The 25,589-nt window shown below is 40.2% G+C and overlaps 1 protein-coding gene across 1 annotated transcript in view; it reads right to left on the bottom strand.

The window, feature by feature from the left end:
• The window catches only part of BEND7 (BEN domain containing 7), a 49,356-nt gene that overhangs the window by 14,285 nt on the left and 9,482 nt on the right, over window positions 1-25,589 (bottom strand). Inside the window, exons 3-7 of the mRNA XM_054399439.1 lie at window positions 19,301-19,600; window positions 13,434-13,556; window positions 9,975-10,240; window positions 5,188-5,413; window positions 285-404 (exon numbers count right to left, since the gene is read on the bottom strand). Coding sequence (XP_054255414.1) covers window positions 285-404; window positions 5,188-5,413; window positions 9,975-10,240; window positions 13,434-13,556; window positions 19,301-19,600 — 1,035 coding nt within the window. The remainder of the gene's footprint in view (window positions 1-284; window positions 405-5,187; window positions 5,414-9,974; window positions 10,241-13,433; window positions 13,557-19,300; window positions 19,601-25,589) is intronic.

Here is a 25,589-nt window from a genome sequence, read left to right on the forward strand (position 1 = left end):
ATATTTCACCAAACACTGGGAGGAAGAGTTTGGGCGCTAATGGAAAAGGGTTAAAGGCAACATGTGAGAAAGACTCAAAGTTAACTTGGCTGCAAAGACAGCTACCATATCAAACATAAAGAAACACTGTACACAGAAACCTGCTACAATCTCAGAGGTCTAATTTTCACAGTGAACACATAGAATTCTACAGTCAACAAGAAAAAACACTGCTGTGGACACAAAGCCTCTAAGCTTTTAATCTTACACTCACATGTTGTTCCTTGTATTTTTTTTATACATACCTGAGCCTCTTTTTAATCGTCTTCTTGCAAGTTTAATTTGATCCTGAAGAATCTGGACCCAGTCCCTAGGACCAGGAAGTTTATCCACATGGTTAGCAGTGCAGTATTTTTCTGTAAAGACTGAAATAAAAAGACACCATCTTTTTGAAATGTGCCACTAGAATGGAGGAGACTGGAGAGGATTATAAATAAAATACATCAAATAATCCACTCATCAAAAAAGCATTTAAATGGCCAAATCTAGGATGTGAGAACAGAGCCCAACCCAGCATTTCACAAGTCTATCATTCAGAAGACATTTGTGTGTGTGAATACCACAGAAATACCACAGTTACTACTTATAAAAGCCTATCCCAGGGAAATGGTCTACACCTGGTATCTTCTGCTCAGGAATTTCACACAAAACCCTCACAGAAAAATAGCACATTTTGAACTGAGTCTCCAGATATGGCAGGCAATTCTAAATGCTGCCTCCCATATGATATGAGTGGAGAGCTGAAGATCTGGTCATTTGGTGGCTTCTTGGTCAGGTTTCCAAGGCTGCAGGCAAACTGATGAAAAATAGACAACCTACCACTGTGAAAATCTCTACAGTTCTCATACTGTCAAATCAGAATGTTTATATAGCTATTGAAAAAAAAAAAGCCCTTTTGGGGGAAAAAAAATAAAGGAAAAGAAAGGTCCAGTTTTATATTTAGCAAAAATGGCACATAGAGGGTAAATGTTACCTTTAATTCCATATTTACAGCAAACTTAGCAACGTTATACCAAAAATACAAAACTATAAATGGAGTGAAACTGATGTAATTGATTTTCATCACACAGCTGAGAGATGTGCAAAAAAATAAACAAAAGCAGAAATAGAAAAAAAAAGATTACTGTTGGTATTGCTATTGCAGTCTTGGTCAGAGGTCTCGGAGCTCAGTGTCCAATTATGACTAGCAAACACAGAGAGGAAAACTGGTCCCAGCTGAAGGAATTTGTAATCCTTAAGAATAAGTGTCACACAAATGGGATGAAAAAGCATGCAACATAAAATGACACTTGCAGTATTTTTATACACAGGCTTTTGAAACAGTGCTAGCTGGTAAGTACATGGGGACTGAAAGTAATCACACACTCCAAACTCTTTCTGTGTTAACAACTTCATAAAACCATTGCATGAAGAGCATTAGCAATAATTCCTCTGTAGTCAGAGCAGCAAGGACATCAGACCAGCCCTGAGGGCTTCCCAGAGAAGGGCTTCCCACATTGCCAGTGTCCAACCTGAAACAATTATGTCTCTCTGAAGGCAGAAATAATCTTTTTCTTTTGAATCCATACTGTACCTGACACAATGGGAACCTGATCATTGACTTAATACTCCTACTGACTTCACACACACACTTCTTGATTATGACCAGGGCCTGGTAACAAATCTGTGACATTAAGCAGTACCAAGACAACACATTCCAGGTGCCTGCTGTGGGAATTTTGGCTACTGTCAGCTGTTGCCTGCACAGGAAGCCAGCATCTGGCAGCCTTGGAGAGCCAATATGCTAACTTACTTCTCTAACTTGTTTGTTCTTCTCTTGAATCAAAGTCAGAATAGCCTTGATTGCTCAATGTATGGTTAGGGAAACACCAACATGAGCACAAAGGAATGGGAATGCAATAGGAAGGAAGCAGGAGAAGTGGGACCTCGCTTTCTAGTCCCCCTGAGCTGCATGGTACTAACACCACTTCCATTATAGATCATAGACTGGTTTGACTGAAATGGACTTTTGAAGCTCACCTAGTCCAACCCTCCTGCCATGGGGAGGGACATCTTGCACTAGATCAGGTTGCTCCAAGCCCCGTCCAACCTGACTGTGAATGTTTCCAGGGATGGGGCATCCACAGCTTTTCTGGGCAACCTGTGCCAGCATCCCAACACCCTCATCACTAAAAATAAAAGTCTTCCTAATGTCCAATCTAAGCCTATCCTCTTCCAGCTTAAAACTGCTGCCCTTTGCCCTGTCACTACAGGCTTTGGGAAAATGTCTCTTTCCATCCTTTTTATAGGCCCCCATAAAGCATTGAAAGGCTGCAATAAGGTCATCCCAGAATCTTCTCTTCTCCAGGCTGAAAAACACCAACTCTCTAAGCCTTTCTTCACAGAATTGGTGCTACAGGCCTTGGGTCACTTTTGTGGCCTCCTCTGGACCTGCCTTAACAGGGTGCTGAGGACTCCTGAGCTGGATGCAGTACTCCAGGTGAGGTCTTATCACAGTGGAGTAGAGATGCAGAATCATCTACTTTGACCTGCTGCAGCCCAAGACACTGTTGGCCTCCTGGGCTGTGAGTGAACATTGGTGTCTCATGTCCAGCTTTTCATCCACCACCAACCTCAAATCCTTCTCTGCAGAGCTGCTGTCAATACCTTCATCCTCCAGTTTGTACTGATACCAAAGATTGCCCTGCCCCAGGTGCAGGACCTTGCTTATGGCCTAGTTAAACTTCAGGAGGTTAACATGACCCCACTCCTCAAGCCTACCAAGGTCCCTCTAGACAGCAACGCCTCCCTCTACACAGCAATGCCTCCCTCTAGCAAATCAATTGCATCACTCAGATGAAGTTATTAAATCCTATTGGTCCTGGTAGGGGTCCTGAGGGACACATCACACATCTGAACACAGTTCATTGACTTCTGCAGGGAAGGACTTCGCTTGCTAGATTTCTAGTCACAACATTAAGCAAAAATAATCACTTCTGGGTTTTTTGTTGTTGTTGTTGTTCTTGGGTTTTGTGGTTGTTTTTTTTTTTCCCCCACATCTTTTTTCTTCCCAGTTCTGAGTGAAAGATTGACGTAACTCACAAGGGGAACTAAGGGGCCAGGGTATCTGGGCACATGGTAGAGGAACATCCTAATAGTAACAAAGCAAACAACATGATATTGTTCTTGTGGAGGTTTCACACTGGCTCAGTTATTTCTTGGAATAAATGAAACCACAGTGTCTGACAGCACAGCTCTTTGATGGGAGGAAGGGTGCTGTTGGAATCAGCCTGAGTCAAGATCCAAAGGAGGTCAGTCTCTGGCATCCTATTCCTTCACAGCTTTTCAGGATGGGCCCCCCTATCAGGGATCAGGTACTAGCATTTGGGCAACACCGTGGACGCCAATAAAGACCACGGGGAACACCTAGCAGTACCATCACAGATGAAATTTATCTGTTGAAACTACAGCTCCCGCCTTTCTTCTGTCAAACTCAAGTGAAGTGGTTAAACTAGACCTCAGAATTTGCTCCAGTAACATGAGCTTTGCTACTGAGAAACATTGCTCTCTGTAGTGGGTGATGACTGCTGTTTCAATAGTGCTGCTGCATCTACTGAAAAACGTTTCCTTTATCACAGTGCTGCTGAAATTTTTTGCCATTTTTTCCATTTAACTTATTTATTACAACTTTTAAGGAAGAATGAGCTATGGACAGACTGAATTCAGCTTCTGATTTTTGCATATTATTAAGTACAAGAAAAGAAGATATAAATTTTCTGATTTAAACCTAATTTTAAGCATACCTTTGAAAAAATCTGCCAGTTAATCTGTAGAATGTAGTAGGACTATGACACCACCACAATATAGACTTTATTGCAGAACTGCACAGGTTGAAAAGGTCTTCTGGAGGTGTCTATGTTCAGCCTGCTGCTCAAACCATGGCCAACTAGATTCTGATACTCTGGACTGTGACCAGTCAAGTTTTGACTATTTCCAAGGATGGAGATCTTGCAGCTGCTCTGAGCCCCTAATGCCATTGTCTAATCACCCATATGTGGAAAAAGCTCTTCCTTATATCATGCTGAAATTTTCCACATGTCCAGTGCCCCTTGTGCCTCTGAGAACAGTCTGACTTCATCTTCTATGCACCATCCCAGTAGATAGTTGTGGACAGCGATAACATTTCTCTTTAATCATCTTCTCTCCAGTTCTTTCAGACTCTCATATGTCACTTCTCATACATACTTCACCACTTACCTGCTTCAGCACTGTAAGTTTTGGTGTCTCTCCACTGGACTCAAGCCAGTAAGTCAACGTCATTCTTGCATGGGGAGAGGGGGCCATAAGTGGACAGAGAGATGTTTGGAAAAAGTTTCCTTGCCTCCTTTTGCTGCCGATGGACTTATAGAAGTTCTTACTGTGTTATGTCTCCTAGGTTAGCAATCTGTACCTCAGGACAAGTCAAAGCCTCTAAAATAAGCTCTACATTGCAACACAGCCTGTCTTTCGGTAATGTAGGTATTCTCCCTATTACAACAGATTTCAAATTAATAGGATCCAGTCCAGCATCTCTGGCCTAATATTTGCTCTTTACATATCGAGATGACAGAGTTTGGAGGTACACATTTTTTTTAGAAGCCAGAAAGCAGAGAGAGCTAAGAAAAACCACCCAGTACAGGATTCTCACGCTAACTATGAAATCTGATCCCACAAGTGAAGAGCCACCACTGTTCTTCATAGCATCAAACTCATCTCAGTCCTAGTATTATCTTCCTTCATCTCTCCCCAATCCAGCCACTATTTAGAGAGCAGACACAGTTAGATGCAGTGCAAGCCTCAGAATTTTGGTTGAAGAGGATCAGTTATGCTGTTAGCACATTTTCAGGATTTCACTGCATCTCAGGTATCTGGAAAATTAATAAATTCTCTTACATGAACATGGAGTTTCTAACCTTAGAGCCTCTGACTTCAGAAAGCAGGATCATTGGCTTAAAATTAAAACAAGCTGTCCCCGTAGAAGCTATTTTTAAACAAGTGAATGAAAGGGAATAAAAATAAGACTGCATATTTTAATAGACCTAACACACATCAGAAATTCTAATCCCCTTACACTCTCTTTAGCCGAGAATATGTTCTAATTACACACAGGAAAGAAAGCAAAAAACATACCTTTTATTGCACCCACAATATTTTGGTCTAGTCCTTTCCGGTTGTCATTGAGCCCTCTTTTCCTTTTGCCATTTGGTAAAGAGTTAGCCAAAGTCTTGTCATCAAAAAATGCACAGACCAGCTTCCTAAAGAGCAGACTTCCTGAGCGAGTATAGTTTGATAATATAGAGTCCAGCTGAGATTTCGGCATGAAGACATCAAAGCCTTCTGCAAGTTGCACTTCTGGCTACCAAAAGAATAGAAATGTTTTAATTAAACGAACATTCAAAGGCGTTCTTTTATTTCAACCATGTGTTTAGTGAGACTTTACAACCATTTAATCGAACTATGAATCTTTCCCCACCTATTCAGTAGCACAGCAGCCTACCTCATGGAAATCAAACCCCTCCAGTTGAATAACCACCTTAAAAGGCAACTCAAATCATTATGTCCATGTCTAGTTACTGTAATAGTTAACAATTACTGACATGACTTCTAGCTGCACAGCTAAGAAAAAGAAGAGGTACCTTTCAGTATTGGATAATAATGACAAACCAGTGGATCACCCCGGAGCAACACTCTTACGCAATGATTTTGGACACTTATCTCACTATTTTACGGACTTGTTCCACTGCCAAGTGATGTGAAGGAGTGTGCTGTGGGGCAGCCAGGCGTTTCCAAGAAGCACAACTGCAGGACTACCAGACCAATCCACATGGTTTCCCAAGAGGGCCTGCAGTGTATACAGGCCATTTCAGTAGAAGCAGATGATGAGTTTGAGGCTGCCCTTGGAGCCAGCACTTGGTGATCATTCATTTTGCCCTCCTATTCATATTCCCAAAATACATCCTTATAAGAGGATGATGTTAGTTTATTTCAGCACAAAACCCCTTAGCTGTAAATCACAGGGATTTATGTGACTGCTAGAAACTGAGATGAAGAAGAGGAAGCAAAATCATCTTGTATTTCACAAGAGTCTCAAGTACACTGTGGGCCAAAGCATAAAAGGCCTTCAAGGAAGTCCCCTTACTGTACATATTAGACATTACACAATATTTAATCACAGAATCATAGAATAGTTTGGGTTAGAAGGGACCTTTAAAGGTCACCTAGTCTTTGCAATATTTTCTTCTGTGACTATCTCACAATGCTTACACACAACATCTGTATGGAATAATTATAAATCTAGGATGAATATACACCATGATTAAACTAAAATTTTAAAGATTTTATCTGGAAGTTGGCAAGGGTGGAAAAATCAGTGGTCATGATGAGAGAAAATAAGCTAACATTACATCCATGCTCTTAATAACTTGCTCTTTTTCTTCCCCTGCATGAAAATATATCCACTAGTGATAGCTTGCTTTCAAAGATGTTTACAGAGCAAGAACAAATGCCATCTCCCATCAAATTATCTGCAAATGTCTTGAGTCTAGACAGAAGAAAGGGCTGCCAATCTCAGAAGGGTTTGGCTCTCTAACTATCTTCCCAGGGATTTTTAAAAATCAGTATTAAGAGAGTTACGGCAAGCAAAATATTTTCAAAGCACACACTGTCATTGGATATACATATGTATGGTGCAATAAACCCAAAGATTGCAATGCCTTGGGAAGCCAGGATGAAAAATCTTCAAATATGCAGGTAGCAATAAAAAATACAAATCTAAAAAGCAGCTAAGTTTCTCAGCTCATTCTGGATGAAACGTTGGTTTGGTTCTTTTACCTTGAGAACTTTTCAAATGCTAGATCCACCAAAAGTCAGAGTTACTCTATTTCACATTTGATGATCTAGGTGGGTTTTTGATACTTTAAACTTTCTGGTGACAGAAAAGACTTCTAAGAGCAAATAGATGTGGGCCAAGTTTACAATTTGGGAGAGATTCTGTTTCATGTTAATCAAGAATCAGAGTGTAGTTGTCATGGTGATGAAGGTATCCTGTCCTATTCTGTTATGTGGGTCTCAGGTCCTACAAAATCAATCTAAGATGACTCAGTGATACAAGATGCCTACAGCAGACAAATCATCTTCACTAATGCAGCTGTAAAAAGCATTTCAAACCTTACCACTACAGCAGCATGGAGGAAACAATAATATTTCACTTTTGACTATTTTATTCTTAATACAGGAATCAATTTGTATTTCAGTGAAATAATTTGAAGGCAAAATGCTGATTTGTTCTCACTTTCCTTTAGCAGTAAACTATTTTTCAATCAAGGACAATCAGCACCTAATAGAACTTTATGATCACCTTGAATGCAATTTCTCAAAAGGAAAAGCATTTGTTAGTAGATAATGACCATGGCATAAGGAACTGGTGGGTAAACTATTTGTGTACAATAAAATAAATAAGACCTGAATGCCAAAGGCTTTTGCTGTGCTAAAATTAACAGACAACGAATGAGATTTAACCCTAGGCATTTTAGCAGGTTTCACCACGCAGATCAGAAATTATTTGGTTAGAAATATTATAACATTAAAACAAACATAAGAAAGCTTAACCAAGAGTAAAAGATCATTGCATTTAAAATGCACAATCTCTGATTCATGAGCCAGATTAAGAGTCAGCCCCACAAAGACTTTTTCCACCTCCATAAGTAGCAGTAGTTAATCTCAGCAAATCTGAACTAATTGCACTGGTTTTGGTAGTCCCAGTTTTATACACATTAAACTGAGCTTTTTCTCCAAGTTGAATAAATACTGGCAGAAGAAGTGTGGCGGCAGCCCTGGCGTATGACACAGCACACACTACAGACAGCCCCATGCAACATTCTCAAGGGAACATTTATTTATGGCGCTGTGTAAAATGTCTCCGTTTTTTCAGGCACTCAGACAGGCTGGTCGTGAGCACACTAGAGATGCTTATGAATAAATGGGGAAGGATAATACCACCATTCATTCTGAAAGAAGTCACTTTTTATTTTTGCTGTTAAATATATCTATTTCAAAACTCAAATGTTTTCTTTCCAAAGACAAAACAACATCAATTTGTTTGTCTTGGGCTTCTAGCTCTGTAAATTTAGTCAACTACTGTAGCAAGCAGGGGGCAAAGCATGGGAGAGCAGATGAGGACTTAATTATGAGCTATACGTTTTATTCTTTATTTTCTTTTCCCCTAGGTCAAATTGGCACCTAAGAAGAATTGTGTCCAGCAAAGGAACACATTCATAAAGTCAAATTAAATTCCATTGCAAGTACAAAACTGTTTTTGCAACTGTGTTTCAAGCTGAAAAGTGTGCCACAAGCTAAGAAAAATTATAATCACAAATTGCAGACTGGAGATAAATTACCAATCCTTTCCCAAACCATTCCCTCAAACATTATTGAGCAGACTGTTACAAAAGGAAAACCTCTGAAAAAGCATCAAACTAGGTACTCTGTATCACCACACTGATGCTGTGGCATGAGACTGCAATCTAATTAGTAGTGTGGCTTGCATCTATATAAGTGAATTATCATGACTGCTCTTTTTTATTATTAGTTCCCACTTCTAGAAAGGTAGGGCATTATCTGCTGCATTGTTTTCACTTATGCTTATTGATAATGAATTTAATTATGTTTTTCTAGCTCATAGTCCTATGGAAATTGGAAACTGCCCACTGAAAATTAAAAATACATTAGAGAAATTAATGATCAGTTTACTCATCAGTCAACTGGTTCAGATGACATCTATTTGGTCGTTGAACAAAGCCAACCAGGCACCAGATGCACAAAATCTCTATCAACATGTACACGTTCCAGCAAGCCATAAAACACGCTTCTTACAATTTTACATGAGAAAAGTACAGATTTTTAGAGTGGCAAATTTTGGCCCCTTTATTTACACTGACATCATCAACAGTGCCAAGGCCCTCATCCAGCAACCACAGCAAGCAGCTGGACTTGAACATCTCTCCTATGCAGAAAGACTGAGAGAACTGGACTGTTTAGTCTTGAGAAGAGAAGGCTGAGAGGGTATCTTTTCAACATCTATAAACATCTGAGTAGGTGTCAAGATGAAGGTGACAGTCTCTTTGGTGGTGCCCAGGGACAGGACAAGGAACAATGGGTATAAGCTAGAACACACAAGGTTCCACCTCAACAAAAGAAGACACTTCTTTACAGTGAGGGTGATGGAGCACTGGCACAGACTGTCCAGAGAGGTTGTGGAGTCTCCTTCTCTGAAGACTTTCAAAACCTGCCTGGATGTGTTCCTGTGCAGCCTGCCCTAGGTGATCCTGCTTTGGCAGTGCGGTTGCACTCGATGATCTCTGGAGGTCCCTTCCAATGCCTAACATTCCATGTCCATTGACCACCAGATCTGATTCAGCAAAGACTGAGATAAAAGCTTTAGAGGCGAGGAGTTCCCTGAAGCCAGTGGGAGCAGCCAGGCATGAAATACAGCACACAAATATTGCTTGGCAGGATAAGGGCATATGTGTGGATTAGGTGCACTCATCAGCAAATGACGGGATTGTGAAGGCTTCATACATGCAGCACTTTTCACAACTTCTGATCTCTTTATGGGTCTTGGCAACAGGAGAGATGAAGAATAAGTTTCCACTGCAAGCTCAAACAACAGGCAGCCTTGAACTCAAGGGGGAACTGCATGCTCATGGAAGTTGAAAAAATAAAACAAACCAAAAACCCCAACGCTTTGCAATCAGCCCTTCCCATGTCTAACCCTACTGTCTTCATTCTCTTACCCAAGATTTGCTTCTTTAGTCTAACAAAAAGTAGGAACACACATCAACCTGACTTGAGTACAGATTGTCCTGAATGAGTTAGTGCTTTAAAATCCTGTAATCTTGTGCATTAAAATATTAACTTACATCTGATGAAGCTGATTCAAGGATAATTCCAAATCCTGAAACAGGGGTTTCTGGTTTTAAGGGGGGTTCAACTTCTTGAAGACTTGGTCGTTCTGAGTTTGCTGACAGCTTCTTTTCATGCTCTGCGGAGTTGGGTTTCTTATTCATGGGAACTGGTTCAACAGTTTTGAGGGGCAGTTTTCTCTTTTTATTTCTCTTTCTTGATATTGTTGACTTTTGTGCACAGATCAGAGGGACAGGAGGTTGCTGTCTGTTTTGAGTCCCAACTGAACGAAAAGAAAGTAATGAATTACATTTATAGACAAAAGCACATGTACAACCACACAGAGGCAACCATTAAACTACCAACATACTGAACTTGAATCTTCTGGATAAGTGGTAGGGTTTTCAGCCTGTCTGGGCATGTGAAACAGTTACACTTCATCACTTTTGCCTAATCTTCGAGTCTGCACAATGGGAATAATGACACCAAACTCCACTCCGTGGTTTTTCAAGACATACTGATGTATAGCATTTTAGGAAAATTAGGAGTACCTGGCTCTTTTTCTTAGTGACCACTGGATGGCTGGTGACATGAAGGATTTAAGCAATGATTAGGAAAGCACTGAAGCAATGAAAATGATCAGGGGGGCTGGAACACCTCTGCTACAAGGACAGGCTGAGGAAGCTGGAACTGTTCAGCAAGGAGAAGGCCCTGGGGAGATCTAATAGCAGCCTTCCCGTACCTGAAGGGGGCCTTCAAGAAGGCTGCAGAGGGACTATTTATGCAGGCCTGTAGTGATAGGACAAGGAGCAATGGTTTGAAATTAGAGAAGAGTAGATTTAGATTGGATGTTAGAAATAAGTTCTTTACCATGGAAGTGGTGGAACACTGGAACAAGTTCCCCAGGGAGGTAATTGAGGTCCCATCCCTGAAGATATTCTAGGTCAGGGTCAATAAGGATTACTGCAGGGAGGTAGGACTAGATGACCTCTGGAGATCCCTTCCAACCCAAACCATTCTATGATTAATTTGTACAGCCTCCTGAATGACTGAGAACCTCAATGGTTTTGGGCATCTTTTCCTGATAAATTAAGATAATACAAGTTCTAATGCAATTATTTTTATGAATGTAGTACCCAAGTTAGCTTGGCAAGAACATTTCACACACAGAACCACATAAAATATTAGGGGTTGGAAGGGACTTCAAAAGTATCATCTAGTCCAACCCTCCTGGCAGAGCAGAATCCCCTATACCAGATCACACTGGAACGCATCCAGGTGGGTACCATGATGTCAAAAATGAGTGAAAATAGTATTCTATAGTTTAATTCCTGGCAAAAAAGTAACCCAAAGTTGCATCAGATTGTCTTGCTCATACACAAAAACTGACAGTTCACCTGTACCTCTAAAACCTAAGAGATATTTATATTTGTCAATATTTCGTATTTCCCAATATTCACTATAAATTAAGGCATCAATCCTGAACCTGTATCATTGTGAACAAGTCCTCCATCAGAATGCTATGCAGATACAGTAAAACCAATGTCAAAACACAAAAAAAAAAAAGCCAAAAGTGCTACACATGCAAATAAAACTCATTCAAGCTACAAGTGAACTACAAATATTCCTCATCTGCAAAGCATCAGGAAAAAAAAAAAAAACAACCAACCAAAAACAACCAAGCAAAACCTTGGAATATTGTTTATTAAAAGATTTCTAGGATATTTAATTTCTGGCAGTGATTTACAAGACTGTAACTTGTAGTTTATTGTTTAGACAGAAGGGTATTTAAATACTATTACACTTTCACTTACATGTTTGCACTTTATTTTTTGTTCTTTTAGCAACAAAAATGCCAAACAATTTTCCTTCTCTTCAAAAATCATCATTTCATGCCTAGCAGAAAATATGAACTATTCCCAGTGAATCAAGAGATTCACTAATTAACAAGGTACTTATACTGTAGACACATAAACCCCTAGAAATGTTCCTGCTGTTGAGGAGCCAGCTTTTCTGGCATAAACCCCAGTTCTGTACCTCTTCCCACAAGCTATTTTTAATCATGCACATAATTTCAATGAAATTGGTGTGACTGAGTACAGAATTCCCTGTCCCAGCAAAGACTGCCCAGCTGGGCCTTCGCAGGCTTCTTTGTAAATCCGTGGTTTTAGAAAAGCACTTTCATGTGTATCAACTGCTATTACAAAACCTGTCTGATCCTTCCCATTGCTCACTCAAGCATTATATGCTGTAAAGACAAGGAGTTTAGTCAGCCCTTCACTCCACCCATATTTCAGTTGATTACTCAACACTCCCTTTTTCACAGAGGTCATATCCAGCCATTCTAAGAGAAAAGCCTCTATGGCTCCACTCCTCATCACTCACACTGGACAGGCAACACAATTGGCAAAATTTCCAACATCTCCAACTCCTCATTAGTATTAACACTAATTTTTGGAAGCACGGAGGCTGCAGCTTCACAGCAGCCTATGATGAACTACCTAACTCCTAGCTGCAATGATCTTGTTATGTTTCTGGTGCTGCTGATCTTCTGGCACTGCACTGTGCTGCTTCAGATTTTAACCTAGAAGAAAACTGAATAGTTTTCCGCAATGAACTGATTATTTTTGGTTCAGCCAGTAGAAGGAACTGGTAAACCAGCCTGAAGAAGGGTGGAGACCACAACATGCAGCGGCTAGCTCAGTTGAGGCTGCCACAGAGCTGTAACTTTAAAGATCTTTCAATGAAGTGTTACACAATAACTTTAAGTGGCCTTCCAATATTTTTTTTTACCTCTAAGATTAGTGAACAGGTAAAGTAGCATTTTGGACCTCTGAATGAATACACTGTGAAAACAAACTGGGAGTGGTTATGTCATATTGACCTACCCACTCAGCTCCCATTACTAATCACATTAGATTTTTGTTTTTTTAATTTCACCTTAAAAGATTCCTAAGAGATCATATCTCATATTATGGGTAAGGATCTGGAAGTTAAAATTACATTTGACTTTGAACAACGTGTAAAGAGAGTGGGAATCAGTCCAGCTTTTCCTGAGTTTCCACACAGACAGCATTAGGACAAGGGGGAATGGTTTTAAGCTGAGGGACAGTAGGTTTAGACTGGATCTTAGGAAGAAGTTCTTCAGTATGACAGTGATAGGACTCTGTACTAGGTTGCCCTGGGAGGCTGTCAATGCCTCCTCCCTGGGGGTGTTCAAGGCCAGACTGGATGAGGCCTTCAGCAGCCACGTCTAGTTGAGAGGTGTCCCTCCCATGGCAGGGAGGCTGGAGTAGATGATCTATGAGGTCCCTTCCAACCTAAGCCATTCCATGATTCTATGATTTCTTCTAAGAAAATCATAGAAACATTGGCTATTCTGGACTGGAAAGAATCTCCAAAGATCATTTAGTACAACCTCCATCTTCAACTAGATACTGGTTATGGGTACACAAGTAAGGGGCTGGTCATTGTACCTGCTTGAATCTGCATCAATTTTCGCATGGTCTTGAGCTCTTGAAGAATAGCCTGTAGGGTTGACTGACAATTACACGTACAGCAGTTTGGTCCAGCTGATGAATTCACCATTGGGATTTCTCCTGAAAGAGAGAGGAATGAAACAGGGAAGAGATGATGCAACCCACACAAACTCAGCCGAACAACTATTACCAGCAAGCATTTGAAATTATTAGCAATATACCAAATCATGAAATTAGATCCACAGCAAGAAAGCACAGTTTTCAACATGGTCCTGTTTAAGAGGAAGGGGTTACTAATTTTTATCTAATTGCTAGTATGTGCAATACAGTAAGGGATGCAATGTTACATGATTCTGGAGAAGACGGCTCAAAGTGTGAATACAATGCACTCCTCACAGCAGGGCTTGCTATTGTCAGGCTAGTTCATCCTGAATAACAATAGCACCAAACCTCATTATAAACATCCTCATTTTATCTCACACACACACGCAAAAAGCCCATCTCACAGAACAGTCTCACAAAGAATGAAGACAGTCTGTGCAATAAAGGTTTATACTGTACATGAAATGAAGGCCTAAGAATTTTTAAACTCCTTGAATGTTACATGTGATTCTTTACCATGTCAAGAACTGGGAATGAAAATAAAATACCCTGTTGGGAAGAAAAAGAAAAAAAAAAAAGAATCACCAGGAAGGAAAGCTGGCAAATCTTCTGTTTGCTAGGGTGGGATTATTTTCAGTGACATGTTTTCCAGCACTGTGACCTACAAGACGGGCTTTCCACAGTTTCCCTCTAAAAATGAATAGTTGTTTAAGAAATTTTTCTTTTCTAGTAATTCTGACTAGTGTTTAACATACTTCTAGTTCTAGCCCTTAGCAGTGCCTTTATTACTGCCTTGCTTTCTAGAATGTCTTTGCATTGTAGGTCCTGAATTAGGCCAGGCTGTAACAGCTGAGAGATTTCAAGGTTTACCTGAATAGGTATATCCTGCACTTTAATGTTTAAAATAGCTGTATCCCTAGCTTTAATGCTGCAAACAAAAAATTCAGAATTCAACAAAACTGCTTGAGACTCAGTCCAGATGAGATGTGGCCCCCTTCATTTCCAAATGTGCTTCCAGTTATTTAAATTGATGGCTATTTTACTGCTCATCAAAGCATGAAAGAGGAGGAATGATCACTGTATGAGGGTAGGTACAAATGGATCTAACAAAAATCATCTTGCTTGGTGTCACGTGTGATGGACTTCAGAGAATGTATTTCCCTTTTTCTTCCACAGCCTGACAGTTTTCAGGTGCCCTTTAACCATTACCTAGCTAAAGGGAACAAAAGCAATTAATTTACTCTTTGCTCAGAAATTCTCACATTTGTCATTATTATTTTTGCTTTCTTCTGAAACCAAACCACTTTATTAATACCTTTCCAGGTTGTTTTGTGTTCTTCCATCAGAGCTCCCTGATGTCAGACCCACACAGATCCCCTGACTTCAATCCTCATTTGAAATGGCTGAATGTTTGGACACTGCTAGATCACTCTCAGCTTTCCCTAGTTCTTCCAGTGTGTTCCCTCATCCTCAAATCTTAGGAGTCATTTAAAGATTGTTGACATCTTCTGGGTGTCACTCTCCTACTTTTCTCAGATATTGTCCACACTATTGCTATGACAAATGCTGGTATTTTAAAATATCATCAAGGAGGAAACCTGTTAACATTGCATTAAAGAGAGTAACTTAACAATCTCTGCAAAACTAATGAATACCAATGCAATAGTTTCCCCAGCTTCTTCTCTCTCCAAGGTTTCAGCTATAAATGAAACAACATTTTAAGAGTAAAAAATTAATTGGAAAACAGGTTGAGAGTCCCAAATTAAAACAGAAAGAGGTTACTGACTCAGCAGGACTTTGCCTAGTTTGATCTCGCCCTTCCTTTGTACACTGTCTATTCACTGGAATTTTCTTGGGGCATGGATGGGATTTTATCTTTTCAATGGTCCATGAAAGTTAGCCCATTGTTACAGGTACAGAGGGAAAAAAAAAAGTTATCTTTAGCTTTGTGGCAGATGACTCAGAATCCATCAACTTGGCTCCACCAATACCTTTTACTTATCTCTTAAAGGTAGGCTTTTAAGTAGGTAATTGTAATTTAATAGCATCAGCATAAGTCTATCTTTCAGACTGACAAGCAGGTACCCCAGAAATGGAGTCCCAGGATATTAGGAGAGTTTTACTCATAGAAGGCAAATACATAGTAAGAACATCTGTTCTCCAGTGCTTTCTCAGTTGTTTTAGACTAATAAGCTTCTCAGGATAAAGCCTGTCTCCTCTCTCGATCAGAATCCAATATTCTAGTGGGCTTCTGCAAATAATATCTGAAAGGCTACAGCAGGAGACAAGGCGGGTGGCTTTTGTTCCCTTCTTAACAAAGACTCTCCATCATGGTGAATTGTATGTGAAAACCTGGAGAAATTGTACCAGTAAATACCTGTACATCTTTCCTGCAGCAATATAACATGTTGCTAATGAAAGCACACATGCACACAGGCTCCTGATGGAAAACCAAAGGGTCTACTTTCCCATTGAGGCATGGAGGATTTGCATTATAATCCCCATTAGCACTGATAGAAATTACCCATGTAAATCTACTACAGGTACTGGAAAAGGGAAAGGAGACCACCAATATTTCAAATCAAAGCAGGGTTCTACTGTATTCATACATATTCATGAAGGTTTTTTATTTTCTTTCTATCCTCCTTCCTCTGATCAGTTACTGTGTTGTAAGAAGTATCTTGGAGAGTGTTTTCAGTCATTGTTCCAAGCACTATCTTTATCATTTTTAGAGGACAAAAGCAACCCTTTTCAGCTTGTTATAAATCAATTTTTAATTTTAAGAGGAGAACTGACTTCTTATTTTTATGAGGGAGTCTTTAAAGAGCCATCTCTCTCTCTTTTGGAAGCTTGCCAGGAGGCAAATTTGATACCATCTTGTATGAATGAGAGAAGGAGATGACACAAATATACTAGTTACTTCCTCTGTTTGAGCAGCAAGTAGCCCAGGACACTGGTTCTTGCAGCTGGGTCTGCTGAGAGTGAATTCACCTGGTGTAACACTGCTACTACAAGTTTCTATCTAAAAAGCATACAAACGCAATCCATTGACACAACCCAAAAAAGCAATTCAGCTGCTGTGTCACTGCTGGATTTGCTACAGAACACAAGAAATTAGAATAAAATGGTTTAGATAAGTGCCACGAGTTTGTTGTCTCTTATAGAGCAAACATGCTACTCACTGCTTGTAGCGCCAAGAGGTTTCTACTAAATGCAGTGGGTCACAGATGTCTACCTAACCTCCTGGCTTGTGGAAACACCACCTTAAATCTGATTTGGAATCACTTTGCTTTTCAAGCATGTTCCTACTCTTACCTCTGTTGCAGCAGAGGGGAGTTGATGATCTCCAGAAGTCCCTTCCAACCCTTACCATTCTGTGATTTTGTGATTCTATGAATACCCAGGTTCCCTCAATTTCTCTTTTTCTCTCTTTGTTTTTTCCAATACTTTCCTCGTGGCTGCTTTCCATACCAGCACCTACAAAACATTCATTCCAGCCTTTCCTTGATCCACTTTCACCATGCCCGTAGATAGATACCAGTTAGACTAACTACATGCCTATTACATTCAGATTTGAGTAATTCAGCCAGTCTACAACATATATTTTAGCTTCTTGGCATCTATCCACAATGGACAGTTTCTGGAAATCACATAACTTGCCGTAGATGTCTGGAGATCTCCCCAGTGATGACCTAGGTCTGACAGCCTCAAGTAATAAACTTACATCCTACTGAACATTTGCTGAGTTTAAACACCATGGTATGTATCAAGGAGTAGTATATCCCTTGAAGCACTGTTCAGCATTTCTACATGCAGCTTTTAAGGACTCTGTCCATCCCCTGAATAATATCTGTATTACTGAGTTTGATGCTCAGGCTCCCAATGCAAGGATGGGGCAAATCAGACATGTTACAATGGCTGCTCAGAAGAGCTGAATGCTGGTTGAAGAGCAGTTTCAGAGCTTGCTCATAGCCCAGGAATACATCAAAAGTTTTCCTTTCCTAGAGACCTATCTTCAGAGCTGTCCAGCAGGATCACAACATCCCAATGAAGGCAGACATCTCTAATAAAACAGCTATGCAGATCATCTTTGCAAAGGTGGCTAGTGGAGGGCTCACACCCATCTTTATGTAATAACCTAAAAGACTGCATTCCTTTCTGCAGCAGGACAGCTGCAGAGGGAGGGGTGGAAAGTGCCTCCTGGTGCACTTCCCCAGGAACCACAAGCCTGGACATTTCTCCTGTCCAGCTCAGGAGGTCACTAAATCCAACCCTTCTACCATCTCACAGAGGATTCTGACCTGTAAGTGATGGTAAATTTGCCAAACCTTTCCACCTTGGATGAAAAATTAAAGCTCTGACATTTTCTTGCATATGGGGCCAAATCCTGTCAACACATTTTAGCTCATATGCTTAATCAAGCCCCTGAGGGAATAGAGGTGCTGCTCCACCTACTTTCTGAATCCAGGAACTAGGCATCTAATCTGTGCAGGCTTGGGCACTTCTGTGCATGCAGGGAACTGTCCCTGTCAGTGCCCAGGGACTCTTGGGCAAAGAGGGAGATATGTGATGAATTTTGTATCCTTCCACATTTAAGAGGTTGTTAACACCCATTAAGAATGGTTTCCACTGTCCCCTGGATCTGGATCGTTAAAAACCAACCTTCCTTTTTTTTTTTTAATTATAGAATATATAAAATTAGCATGACTTACTGCAACATCTTTCTTCAGGCCAGCCCAGTACCTGTGTGTGAATCATTGTCTCCACAGAGAAACCAAGTGGTGAAATCTAGGGCTGTGTGCTTTCTAGTGCAGTGTCAGTACCTCCTACAGCAGAGTACTCAGAATCAGAAGACTGTTTTGCTTTTTGACTGTTACAAGCAATAAGAACTTGTATGCCCTTAGAGAAGGACCCACACCAGATTCTCCTCTTGAGAAGTATGAATACCTTCAGAATCATCTGGAAATTGATAATGCTTTCAGACAAAATGACTTTTTATGTTACCTTTAAGTAAACCTCCTCCTCTAAATTTAGCTTAAAAATTTTTCAGGAGAAAAACTTCCTGAGTTCAATTTATATTATTAAAGAAGACCTCTAGGAGTCTGGTTGTAAAACTTCCATTCTCTGTGACTTAACAAGAGAAAAGCACACTGCCATCTACTTTAGGGCAGAATTCTCTGCTGGTACAAGATGGACTATGCTCTAGTACATGCTGTTCAAAACTAAACTCCATCATCTCCTTTTCTCCAATGGTTCCAAAGGTTCCATCAGAATAAAAGTGTAAGGCTGCCATGGGATTTTGTACCTGAAGTTCAGTGGCCAGTTACAAGGCTGATGACATCCCCTTATGAAAGTCAGTAGAACCCTGCTCCGCAAGTGGTGTCACAACAATGCTACATTACTCATTCAAAAGAGGAGTGGTAGATGTTGACATTTAATTAGCTATGAATTTAATAACAACGTCAAAAGCTGTTTTAATAAGTACTGTATAGAAATTAAGCTGAAACAGTATTGAGTAATTCTATCCTATCACCAGGAATCCATTTTAAAAGCTAAGACAGATGGTAGCAGAATACATTGTGCCCACTTTCACACCTTTTCACAGTGACAACTATGTGCTCATTTTGTAGGCTCTGAACTCTAACTGCTTTCAGTGCAGTGGTACAATAAATCACCACAACAAAGGCAAAAAATTAATACAGTACAAGGAGAGGGAAAAAAAAAAGAAAAGTATTATTCTCAGTATCTAATGCAGATCATACCATTGGATGCCACGGTTCGTGTTTGATTTTGGAACGTTTTGGATCGAGTTCCATACTGCCCTGAAAAATGGCTGGCTTGGGGTGATAATTCATTCCATGTGCTGCTCTGGGGAGGATGAAGGTTCGCTGGGGACTCTGCAGTGGGATTCAGGTGCTGGGCCCAGGCTAAGTCCAAATCTTGGGGCTCCTCCTTCAGTTTTTCTCCTTCTTTGCCAACTCGTTGATAGATTCTTCCAGTGCTGTCATTCAGTAATCTTCTCATCCCTGTAATTTGTTTCTTAATTTCCCGGCTTTCATCTCCTAATGAAAACAGAGCCACAGTTATCACTGTAAATCAGCAAAAACTGTAATGGGTAGAGATTAGTGATTTTAGATGACAGTAAGAGTTGGAGCACAAAAATAAATAAACAAAGACAAGAAAGAAAAGAGGAGGTTGAGCAGTTGTTGGTATGTACCAGGCTATGGTTTAACAGGGCAATGGTTGACATCTCTCATGGCTGAAAGACCTGCTGAACTTTGTTTTCTTCATACCATTTCTAAAGCTTTGATGAGTAAGATTAGTTTTCTCCAGAAGGAAATAATAATAATAGCTACAGCAGTTTCAAATAAACTATTCTTTTAAGAGACTGAACCTATTCAGGCATTGACATCAGCGGATATTTTCCCCAAGTAAAGCCGAAAGGATCAGCTCCTTTATATACCAATTTGCTATGTGCTGAACGATAGAACCTACAAAGAAAAAGTAAACCACAAAAAGCACCACACCACACACTCACAGAGCAACACATCTATTGATTTTATTGAACAGGATCAGTTCCTTAGTTCACAGAATTTAATAATACTGGATTGTACAGGAATAAATCAAAAAGCAGCTAATATGAGAATATCCATATACAGCCTAACTGCTGGATGTCTTAAAAATGCAGATTATGAAAACAAAATGAAAATATATACAAGGAAAGTGTGACTGTTCCAAATAAATTCAGGGCATTTAAATAATAATTACATACTTTAATACTCCTGGCACCATTTAAGTATTAATTTTATGTATGAAACTGCTGATTGCACAATGAATATATGTGTTTTGGGCAGATAGCAGCTATTTTGCTCGTTAAAGCATACACTACATTTCAGTGGTAATAAGGAAGTGCTCAGAGCCCCTTCTGAAAAAAAAAAAAAAGCTTCTATTTTTTTACTGGTAATAGAAAAATCAAACAGGCTAAACAAATGGAGTAACAAAGATCAAGAATTTGATGAATCAACCTTCCTTTAATGTATACTTAATACAGTAATATTTGGTATCCTCTATGCAATTTACATTTGTGCTTCCTAAAATACACCTGGGTTTGGAAAAGTGATAGTGCAAAGGAAACTTGAGAATGTAAAAACAATCCTCCAAAAACCAAGATGCCACGAGCACTGTCTCTGGTTCAAGAGGGTATTTAAAAGTGTGCTCATGCTGGGCACATGACCATTTTACCAGCTCAAGAGCACTGCTCAGTTGCCTAAACTTAGGTGCACACTTGGGCACCTGCATAAACCAGACAGCTAAGAGAGCAGCAAACCCGTGCCCAACATGGGCCAGGTCAACCTGGCTGAAATGTGCTGTCAGCCCAGCACACCCAGGGATGTGTAGCGCTGGAAGAGGGAGTTTTTTCTCTGGGAGGCAAATAAGGAGAAGGGGAGCTGAGCTGCATGATGTGCTACAGCCTCTGCTGAAATAAAGCATCTCCTGCTTGACCTGGCACACCAGTTCCCTGGGCTAGTGCCAGCTGGCTCCAGCCCACCCAAATCCAGTGAGGAGAGTGGGTGGTTTGCAAGAAAGCTTCTAGTCCAAACTTAGCAAAACATTTGTCAGCCTGGTACAGTGACACTCCAGCACTGTTTCCACTCCAGCTAAAGAGGCAAGAAAAACTCTCTGCAAGGAAGGTCTGTACTATATTTATTTTGTTGGTTTGCCTGCAGATTGATGCGTGTAGGTGTAATTTAATTAAGAAATCACAGCACCGATTCCTTTACAATGTGACTTTTTGGCCCTAATCCAACCAGTGGTGACTATTTGCAGTTCCCAACCTCAAGAGATCACAGACTACCTTGGGACTCCAATTATCGAGATACTCATGCCAGTCACATCTTGGACTGAATCAAAAGCAATGTGGCCAGCAGATCAACAGAGGCAATTCTGCCACTTTGCTCTGGTAAGACCTTGCCTAGAGTACTGCATTGAGCTCTGGTACGCTCAGCACAAGGACATGGACCTGAACCTGATGGAATGTGTCTAGAGGAGGGCCACAAAAATGATCAGGTGCTGGAGCACCTCTCCTGCAAGGACAGGCTGAGGGGCTGGGCTTGTTCAGCCTGGAGAAGAGAAGGCTCCGGGGAGACCTAATAGCAGCCTTCCAGTACCTGAAGGGGGCCTACAAGAAGGCTGCAGAGGGACTGTTTACAAAGGGGCAATGGTTTGAAATTAGAAGAGATTTAGGCTGGATGCTAGAAACAAATTCTTTACCATGAGGCTAGTGAAATACTGGAACAGGTTGCCCAGGGAGGTAGCTGAGGCCCCACCTTTAGAGATATTCAAGGTCAGGCTCAACAAGGCTCTGAACAACCTGATCTAATGAAGGATGTCCCTGCTCAGTGCTGGGGGGTTGGACTAGTTAAGCCTTGGAGGTCCCTTCCAACCCAAACTGTTCTATAATTCTATGACTGCTTTCTCCTGTACATGGCTGCAGCTACCCATATCCAAGCTTCAAATGCTCCTGCCACACCAGAGTGTGAAGCAATCTATTTAGCACCACACCAAGGCTCTGAGATTCATCTTGACAATTTGGATTTTTATTCAACAGCAACACGTATCTGAATATCAAAAAAAGCTTCCCACCAACCTCCTCCTGTCAGGTGCAGTGACTGAATGCTACATGGCTGGTTGGGTGACACGCTGTTGGAAAGATTAAATTTCCCTTACCAATACATGAAATATTCATGTTAATTGAGTTTATTCAGCCATTATTATAGTCCCTGCTTCCTTCATAAAGACACGTTCCTATACAGACACATAATCATAATTACTTCCAACTAGAAAAAAACAACCCTACTTTACTGCTACAATGAACCCTGTACTTGCACCCTACATAAACATGTATTTGTGTTTAGGTAGCTCCCTACTTAAAACAGGAAGATTCCCCCTTTGTGAACTTGTTTGTTGGGTCGGTTTCTTTTCATTTTTTTTCTGTTCGCGTTTTTGTTGTTACTGTTTTGTAATTTTGATTGCTTGTTTTGGTCAGTTGGTGTTTTGTTTTGGTTTTAATATGTCTTCTGTTTTGTAAGGAAGGGCATTGAAAACATACAGGGTATAAGATTGATTTTGTATTCAGTGCAAGTTTACATCCCCACTTCTGCCAGTTAGGACTTTTTACAGCTTTTAATTTGTAACTGGCCAGCAACCACAGCACCCTTCCTGACACAAGTAGAGTAGCTGATGTTACACTGAATCTGCAGGCAGGCAGAGGACAGCCACAGATTTAACTTCTTGCTCCTGGTTATCTCATTTGGTTATTAGCTCTAGAGCCCAATGATAGCATTTTGTTGCTAGCTATTCCACTGCTGATGATTTTTCACAAATAACAACCATGTAATTAAAAAAAAAATGGGGCACAGAGAAAACAAAACAGTTAGCCAGGTAGCCCTCCTGTTTAAATGTTGAATGGGATAATCAGGCACTGAAAAAAAAAAAAAAGTTAATTACATAAAAGTCTGCATTACCTATCTGTGAAAAGCCTCCTGAAATACATGTTGAGGCCTGAGAGGAGCTGTGCATATTTTAGACTCTCCTTGTACATGTACCAGGGGTCCTCAACACTCTCAAGGAGATAGAGATACCTCTGATAAGCAAGCTATTGGATTTTCCATTTGGACTGAAGCAAGCTATTGGATTTTCCATTTGGACTCCCCATGTAATTCCTTTGGGTTTATCTGAAACCAATGAAGTTACTTACAAAATACTAAAATACTTTCAAAATACTACTCAAAATAGATAGGCATGGCTAATTACAGCCCCTTTTACGAACTTATGTAATGCTAGCAATGACAAAGACATATGAACTATTTTTTTTTAATTGCTATTGTAGCTGGTTTTATGCTGATCCCTTATATACAACCTATTTTATCCACATGGCCTGACTGCAATCTTATAAAACAAACCCAGGCAAATCAAAGTCCTTTCATAAATATTAAATAGGCACAAAAAGTAATTTTCCCCAAATTAATTTCAATCTCTTTCCTTACTCAAAGCATAAGAAATTCCTGCTTTGAAAGTTGTAGAAATGTTAATAATTACAAATGCACAAACATAACACAGAGCTGTCCTAGGACAGAAGTTGCAGCTTCAGTTAACAAAATATTATCAGTAATTCATTAATTTCATTCTTAAACCCTATGTGCCTGACCAGCTTTTCACTATTATGCTTATGAATACAAATAGAGCACACTGCCTACAAGCAAGTTATTGTACTTTTCCCAAATAATTTGTCAAATTATAGTGCTACAAAGAATTATTAAATTACATGCATCTGTTAAAAGATTAATTTTGTTTCAATATTAGTGAAGTGGCAACCACATCTGCAATTAATGTATGTGTTTTAAAGTATATAAATGAGTTAAGATTGGGCAATCATCTGTATCTAATGTTTTCTTTTGACTTATAAAAATAACCATAATAGTCTCTTGGTCCAATATTTTGCAATTAGCGTCTTCATTTTTAACACATATATTTTTCCTATGCTTTGGGAAACATTCATGAGTAGTTGACATCTCAGTACAGCTTGATTTTCTATGAATTAGTGTCTAATATTATCTTGTGTTTTGGCAGATGAAACTCCTACAGAAAATTGTCCTTTCTTGTCTAAACCAATAGGGCTTTCTTCTCCTTCAGGCTGCATGCTGAATCACAGAATGTTAGAGGTTGGAAGGGACCTTCAGAGATCGAGTCCAGCCCCCCTGCCAAAGCAGGATCACAGAGGGTAGTCCGCACAGGAATGCATCCAGGTGGGTTTTGAAAGCCTCCAGAGAAGGAGACTCCACTACCCCTCTGGGCAGCCTGTTCCAGTGCTCCATCACCCACACTGTAAAGAAGTTTCTCCTCATGTTGAGGCGAAACCTTCTATGTTCAAATTTGCATCCATTGTTCCTTGCCTTATTATTGTGCACCACCAAAAAGAGATTGGCCCCATCCACTTGGCACCCACCCCTCAGATATTTGTACACATTGATCAGATCCCCTCTCAGTCTTCTCAAGACTAAAAAACCTCAGGTCCCTCAGTCTCTCTTCATATGGGAGATGCTCAAATCCCCTAATCATCCTCGTGGAGGTATTTTACAGCTCACAAATTTCCACCTTTCTGCCAAGCTAGGCTGAAATTGGTGGATGAGTTCAGAAGCTATTGAGAAGATAGGACTGGTGGTGACAGCCGGGCAAACAAGACCAGGTGAGCTGACAACGTTAGTCTAGTTTTCAAGGAAAAAAGGCTTCAGAGGTGAGAAAAAGTAGAAGTCAATGCATATGACTTGAAAGCTCAATAAAAAATAATAAATAACTGCAAGGGGTTATATAATCAAACATATTAAATACTAGCTTATTAGACACCACTTGAATGCTGCCCTTCCTGGAAGATGTCCAGTAAAGCTCAGCTGCTGTGTTTGAAGATTTTGTAAGGGCTAATTCAGAGCAGCTCAAGGAATTGGGAGGCATGTGCATGCAAGGCACACATCTTGCTGCACAGCCAGGCTGAACTCACCAAAACACCTCTTTGAATGCTACATGATTTTTTTTTACATTTAATGTTACATGAATGTCCTCTGAATACAGCTATCCTAGAAGGGAGCTAGTCACCCCTTCTCTACCCACATGAAATCATAACCTTCAAAACTCAAGACATTTCTGCCACTGTCATCTTGTACCACAAGTGGCCCTGAAACAGAAGATTGTGAAGATCAGCATGGGAAAAATAGAGGAACTATATGCATGATTCTTTACAGGGTTGAAGGTTTCCTCAATCACATGGAAAGCTGTTGTGACTGGTTTGTGGATAACTTGAATTGGGCATCTGTGTGCAGACAAACTGATGATGTAAATGTGCATTTCTCAAGTAAGTGACCCCCTGCCTTTGCTGCCATCTGAGATCCTATATGGAAGAAGAAACATAGGCAACACCACACTCCCCAAATTAAAAACCTAAACCCCAAGTCAACAGGGAAAGCATCATTTAGGAACAATGTTGGAAAGTCACATAAG

Source organism: Indicator indicator, chromosome 3 (genome assembly GCF_027791375.1).
Source record: "Indicator indicator isolate 239-I01 chromosome 3, UM_Iind_1.1, whole genome shotgun sequence".
Taxonomy (NCBI): Eukaryota; Metazoa; Chordata; class Aves; order Piciformes; family Indicatoridae; genus Indicator; species Indicator indicator.